Genomic DNA, 6833 nt, shown 5'->3' with positions numbered 1-6833 from the left:
GTGTGTGTGTGTAATTGTGTGTGGGGATGGGGTGGGGGTTTACATTCAGTATTTGTGAGGTCGCAGCTTTGTGAGAGGAGCTAAAATACGTGTAAGCCTGTTGAACCAGACACAGTCACCGTGAAATCCTGTTTCAGACTGGCTTACAGCAAATATCAGGAGGGAGGCTCAATGTGTTGTTTGTTTGTCTGTCTCTGTGTGTGTGTGTGTGTGTGTGTGTGTGTGTGTGTGTGTGTGTGTGTGTGTGTGTGTGTGTGTGTGTGTGTGTGTGTGTGTGTGTGTGTGTGTGTGTGTGTGTGTGTGTGTGTGTGTCTCCAAGCGGCAAACAAACACACAGAACTGGTGAAACAGCAGCGGATGCTTGACAATGGCTCCCCGTTAATTCGTGGCAGCTGATGAATGACCCTGCCTGATGCGACGGGGAGACTTTGAGCTCAGAGAGATAGAAAAATAGAAAACTGGCAGGTAGAAAATTGCAGTTAGCCAACTGAAAGGTCAGGCCTGTCATACAGTAAACAAAAACCTTCCAACCACATTGGTATCAGCAACTATAATCCTCTCAGTCCCTTGGACGGTCTCACTTCTGCAGACTTGAGGTATTTGGCGGCGGCCCCGCAAGCAAGCGTGCCAGCAAAGTCTTTTTTTTTTTCTTCTTCTTCTTCTTCTTCCCTTTTTTCTTCCTTAAGCAGTAAATTAGTTTGCGAGTATCGTTCGGGGGGTGTGTGAGTTGATCGAGTGGGAAAAAATTCACTCACAAATGATCTACACTGCCAGGCAGATGTACTGAAGAAAGGAGCGTCTCCATATGTCTCCGCCTCGTCCTCCCCGCCTCAGCAGGTCATCTTGATTGCTGCAGAAATCTGTTGTTCCATCCCATCTCTGCGTTACCGCTGCCCTCCCACTCCCACGCAACCATTTGCATTTTTTTCTGTTCTGGCTTCCGTCCATATCTTTCAATTCATCCCGTCACACCTGTTATTCAATTGTTTCTCTCTCTCTCTCTCTCTCTCTCTCTCTCTCTCTCCCCCATATTGTGGCAGCACACAGCCTCATCAACATGCACAGCCAGTCCTGAGCTCTCTACCTGCTTTGGGCACTTATTTTTTTTTTTTACCGCTCAGGAAAAGTGCAATCATGCTCTTCCTTTCTAATGCATTTCATAACAACACAAGGTGACAAGAAATTGCTTTAAATGCCACCAGATGAATGAGCCTATTACCTGCCTGTTGGTGTGTCGGGGATAGTGGCATGCATGAAAAACCTTGATGTTTTATTCACTTTTATGCAGCTTTTCCTTGTTATCTCGTCCTGTCCTGCTCTAACAGATCACATAGGCTTTCCAGTGCTTTGCTCTCCTGCCCGCAGACATGCAGAGAAGGAAAAGGAGAGAGAGAGAGAGAGAGAGCCGAGGGAGAGAGGAGAGTGAGGAGGAGGGAGAGGGCAGCAAATGAGGTGTGGGTAAAAATTATGGGGGACTTGGAAAGAGAGCAGTGAGCCCAGCCCTGGATGTGGCGAGAAAGAGGGTGGGGGAGAAGCGGAGAAGGAGAGAGAGAGAGAGAGAGAGAGAGAGAGAGACTGTACAGTGTGAAATCCTGAAGATTCAGATTCAGTAGTAGTAGTGCAGCGGCGTGGAGATCAGTGAGCTCCCTCACCGCTGGGGAACAGCCGCCTTTTGTGTTTTCCCCGCTGCAGTGGGGGAGTGCGTTTACCATCTCGCCCAAGGGGAGAAGCCGAGAAGTATCCTCCAATCAGCCGTTAGTGATTTCTCTCATCTTGTGAGGCTGCTGATGGTAATTCATCACTGACCCGAGACAGGCTCTGCACTCTGCTCAACACCACAGTCACCTGGAATACTCACCGTGGGGTTTTTGTTGTTGTTGTTGTTGTTTTTTTTCCCCTTCTTCTCTTTTCATGTGAATACCCTCTGGTGGATATTTCAACCACCGCAGGACCAAAAGGAGGATTAAGCAGGACTGCCTTCTGTTGAATTTCCCTTCCTTCCCTGCGGCACAATAAGGACGGAGCAACTTTTGCACGTGCATTTTAGCCTTTTCAAAGGACGTCTTCCGCATCATCGGGACTTCAATAGGAATGCTGTGCTCCTCATGTTTTGCCATATTTCAGTCTGAAGGGACAGGAAGACAGAGGTCCTTCTCGATGCTCCTCCGCAAGCATCATGTAGCGCTGACAGTCAGGTGTATAGAGTTGTAGATGATGACATTCAGGAGATGGAGAGAGGGGATGACAGCTGGGAGCTCACCTGCCTGCTGAGCATGTCTGGCACTTCACTGTAGCTTGATTGGTTGTCTGCTCTGGAGAGTTTGACTATCAGGTCCCCCCCACCCCCCTCCTCCTCAAGTTATCATGCCTCTTGCTGAAGGGAGATAGCTTCCTCCAGTGAGTGTGTGACTGACTGGGCTGTGTGTGTGTGTGTGTGTGTGTATGTGTGAGCAGCCAGACCTCAGGATTACGCCGCCTCTGGAAAGGATACAGTTGTAGTGGAGCCTTGAATGAGGATTAGCAGCTCTAACACCTTGTCTCTGGCAGCGCAAAGGGCGATGGACCTTTTAGACAAAACTCTCAAGCTATGACCACGTGCCGGAGGATTTAAGATAAAGGCTCAGCCGGCGTGATGAAAGCGAGGAAGAGGACGGGGGCACAACAGAGGGTGTTACATTGAGATTCGGCTCCCTCCTGATTCAGGCTACCTTTGAAAGGATTGCAGGCTAATCTGAGAGCGAATGAGAGGTCCACATAAATAGACCAAGGCCAATGACAGGATTGACAAGGGAAATTAAAATGCCGGAGCACAAGAGAGGGAACATGTTTGAGAGTCTGTGAATATGCACACAGCATCCACAGCTTTGTTCTGAACCACTTGCCTTTGTAAATAATGAAGCTGGGTGGGTACTTGTGAATTACACTCTGCTCAACAAACCAGCAAGCACTTCTTCCACTTGATCCATGTGGTGATTTTATATTGATTTCCCTACACGGCCGAGATAGACTCTTGTCTGATCCCTGCTAAAGAGGTCAGTAATTTAATTATAATCCATCATTTGGTTTCAGCCTTGAGCATTTGGCAAGAGTGCTGAGTTTGCTGTCGAAGAGAATCAATTGTCTAATGTTTGTTATCTGACAGCCGATCAGATAAACGCTGCAATTTCCTACAATAGTGTCTGTAAAATTACAGATTTCTTATGTTTACATGTCGGAGAAAAAAACGTTTTCAGAGGGGGGGAAAAAAAACAGTCTCCTCTGTTGAGTCTGCTGACAGTTACAGGACATTTCTCAGATTGTGTGTGACGTGAGGCTTGTAGCTAGATGAGGTGTGTGGTATTTCCTGTCTCGATGCATCTGAGGGTGTACATGTTTCTTCGGCTCGCCGTCTTCTGCAGACAGCTTATCGTGGCTGCACAGCAGGGGATTACCAGCTAATGGTGCATCGGGTGCTGCGCGACACCAACCAAGCTGTCCAAACTTCTCCATTGATCCTCAGTTGGAAGACCAGAGCAGGTGTGGGAGGTCCTGACGGGGCTTTCAGGAAGGGGGACTTATCTGGGCAAGTCCTTCAGCAGGACTGCTGGAGAGTGTTACTAGGTGGGAAGCTTGCTGTGGGGGTGTGGGAAGTCGGAAGAAAAACAAGAACGGAGGCCGGGTTCTTTGATAGTTGTGTTGTTTGTATCTAACTTCTTCAAAGAGCTCCGCTGAAACGGCGCTGTGCGGAGGTTTAACGCCGCGAGTGAACAGTCTCAGGAACAGCGTGCGGGAGAGGGAGTTCATCTCAAGTTCTGCTGGGAAAACCGATGCTTTCTACTGCTGTTTCTGACATTAAAGCACCGACGTAACAGAGCACAACAAGTAGCACAGTTAATTCAAAAGCACGGAGTGGTACAAAAACCACTCGCTGATTTTTAATGAAGCACAAACCAGCAGGAGTCTGAGACTTCTTCCAGATGTAGTTGACAACAATTCCTGCAAAAGCTGTTCAAAAAGATTATTTCTAAACCATTTTTTCCCCCTGCAATGGAAACAGAAACTAACACATGGGCCTGCAGCTCCGAAACCATCCCCGTGTTTGAATTCACTCTGGATTGTAACACTTGATTCTGCGAAGACAGGAGAAGACGAGGGGAACTGCGGCCAATTAGAGTGACTGGTTCCTCTGCAGGGATGTGTCGTGTGCGGCTCTGAGAAGGACATACGGTTATATATCCACAACCCCTGCGAATGAGGGTGGGGCTCTCCCACTGCCACAGACAAAGACCGCGCAGAGATCCCAGAGTGAGAGGTGGTGATCGGGGGCAGCTGTTGGACCTGGACGGTCCGGCAACCCGTCTGCCGCCGCCATGGGCTGCAACATGTGTGTGGTTCAAAAGCCCGAAGAACAATACAGGGTCATGTTCCAGGTGAGCACTTTGTCTCTCCTCCTCTCTTGTCTGTTTGACTGAACTGCTCACATTTATTTGGGTCTCCAAGCAGATAATGTTTTTCTTGGATTTTCTCCCCCCCCCCCCTAACTCCACCTTTCCTCACAGTGACGCAGCTGCCGTGACAATCACAACGTCTCTGTCTCTCGCAGAAATCAACAGAACCTCGTCACACAGACGTGAACTCATATAACACGAATTAGTCACGTATTAAGTCCCTATTAAGCAGCTTCGATATCCCGAATACATTTTTGCATAAATCAACCAGATGAAGTGTTGCTGATGTAAATCGAAGAGGTTCGCCGCATCACGTCATTTCTGAATAAGGGAATGTAAACAGAATCTTCATAATAAGTGGGAACAAAACAATACGCTATATTTGCCATCATTGAAAGACGACGGATAAAAACCAGCATTCGGTGATTTATGAATAAATTAAAGTGATAAACCTGATAATGCAATTACACTCAGTAATTGATAAGTTAATTAGGGCAATGAAACCGAGGAATGCATGGCAGATTTAATAAAAGCTTTGATTTATTTGGTGCATTGATTATAAACAAAACAACACTGTCGCTTTTTGCAGAAACAATCGTGCATTTTAGTGAGATTTTTCACCTATGAATTAGCCCGGTACCTCTTGAGCAAGGGTAGTAATTGCAGCATCAGAGTAGTAATTTAGTGACAGTAACACAGATAATTATATTAATGACACTTCACGGTTATTAGCATGATCTGATGAGGGTGCAGAGCGACATGGGTTCGAGGGACGTGCTGGCAGCAGCATGATACTGAACCTGCGGTGCAGAGCCACGGAGGCTGAGGGATTGATGGGTTGTTAAACTGGGCTAAAGTGTTATGAGAGAGAGCTAGAGAGAGAGAGAGAGAGAGGTTGCCACGGTTACAGCCTCAGCACCACCACCTGCCAACCGGGACCACAGACTGTATGTGAGGGAGCTCCTCCTTGAGGAAGCGTCTGCAAGCCGCTGACCGGAATAAGTCGTACGCTTACGAAGCATGAAAAATGCTCCGCACTCATCGTGGGTAGTATCTGTGGCACCAAAAGCCTCAGCTGGGCCTCTGTTGGATGTTGGATGTCAGGGGGGGGGGTTCAGGGCAGAGAACCGCGCCACAACTGGTGCCAGAGGCGATGGATGCCAAGAGAGGGAAGATTTAGGAAGTCCGACTCCAAACAGAAGCGAAGTAATGAGACGAAGAGAGAGTCCAAATAAGCAAATGAAAAGACGGAGCGAGAGCCAGAGTGTTTTCCAGTCTGTTTTCCTCCCAGCGCTTGCCCTTAGATGTCAAAAGCAATTGATTGGAGAGCGCCGTGAAGCAAGGGGTGGATATCAAAGCGGGAGGGACTTCACAGAGGCTCCTGGGTGGAGGGTGAGCACCGAACAGAGTGATCGTTAAAAGAAAAAAAACCAGAGCAGGGACGACTCTTTCCACAATCAGTGACCTTACCTAACAGGAGTCAACGGTAATGGCGCCCGGCGTATGCAGGTCAACATCCCCCGAATGTGAAAATCAAATCATCTCTCTGGTGTTTTGACGCAAGGTCAGCCGTACACGAGGGTCGCGTCCCGACATGCGAGTCACCGCAGCTCGGGCCCGACACCTGCCGGCACGTGGCTCGAGCAGACAGGTGTGGCGACGAGAGGGGGGGGGGGGGGCGAGCAAAGTGACAGGCGAGAAATGTGTCGTATGATCGGGAGCATGCAGAGGGAGTTGTCACGGCGTGCGAAGGGAAACAGATACTTCAGAATGCACGTTAGTCTGGTAAGCCGGGAACGGCGTGGCTGGCTGTGAGCAGGGAGGCATGAGACAAACGCAGATGGGATGCGAAAGGCACAGCCAGAGCTGCTGGCTTTGAGGAGCTGAATACTACATGTGCAATTAGAATATATTGAAATCTGCGTGTCTTGTATAAGAAGCATGGAGTGGTTTACAAAAAAAAAAAAAAAATCAAAAATGTGTGACAAATTTGAGATGCTGTTTCAATCTGAGTGGTTCTGTGTAGAAATTCCAGAAACAGACAATCCGGCTGTGCAGATATCAGATTAATCCCAACAAATATGAAGTGTATCTAAATACTGTATTTAATAATCACTATACAATCAATCATATTTACATTTCACCGCCTTTATTTAATAGCTATGCACTTTCCTTTCAGAGGATTGCAGCTTGGAGCTGTTTTCCTTAACTAACCTGTATAATTACACCTTCAAATTAGATGCAGTCTACCGAATAACTGCGACTGTCTTGCGACAATAAACGCAGCATTAAGCAGCTCACAGCTACTGTGTGCCGTAAAACCAGCCTGTTAAATCGGACTAAATCAAAACACTTGCTTCTCTTGCCAAAGGAATAAAAACTCATGCATTATGCATCAAACCTACA

General features: G+C 47.7%; 1 protein-coding gene across 1 annotated transcript in view; it reads left to right on the top strand.

Annotated features, from left to right (window-relative positions):
* Window positions 1–4349: 4349 nt before the first annotated feature.
* Window positions 4350–6833, top strand: part of LOC308130560 (PDZ domain-containing protein 4-like) — a gene marked incomplete at both ends in the record, with an annotated part of 10841 nt that continues 8357 nt past the window's right edge. The window contains one exon of the mRNA XM_080496963.1: window positions 4350–4409. Coding sequence (XP_080353089.1) covers window positions 4350–4409 — 60 coding nt within the window. The remainder of the gene's footprint in view (window positions 4410–6833) is intronic.

Source organism: Blennius ocellaris (genome assembly GCF_963422515.1).
Source record: "Blennius ocellaris genome assembly, chromosome: 5".
Classification (NCBI taxonomy): Eukaryota; Metazoa; Chordata; class Actinopteri; order Blenniiformes; family Blenniidae; genus Blennius; species Blennius ocellaris.
The sequence above is the reverse complement of the archived record's forward strand: the minus strand, read 5'-3'. Positions and strand labels throughout refer to the sequence as shown.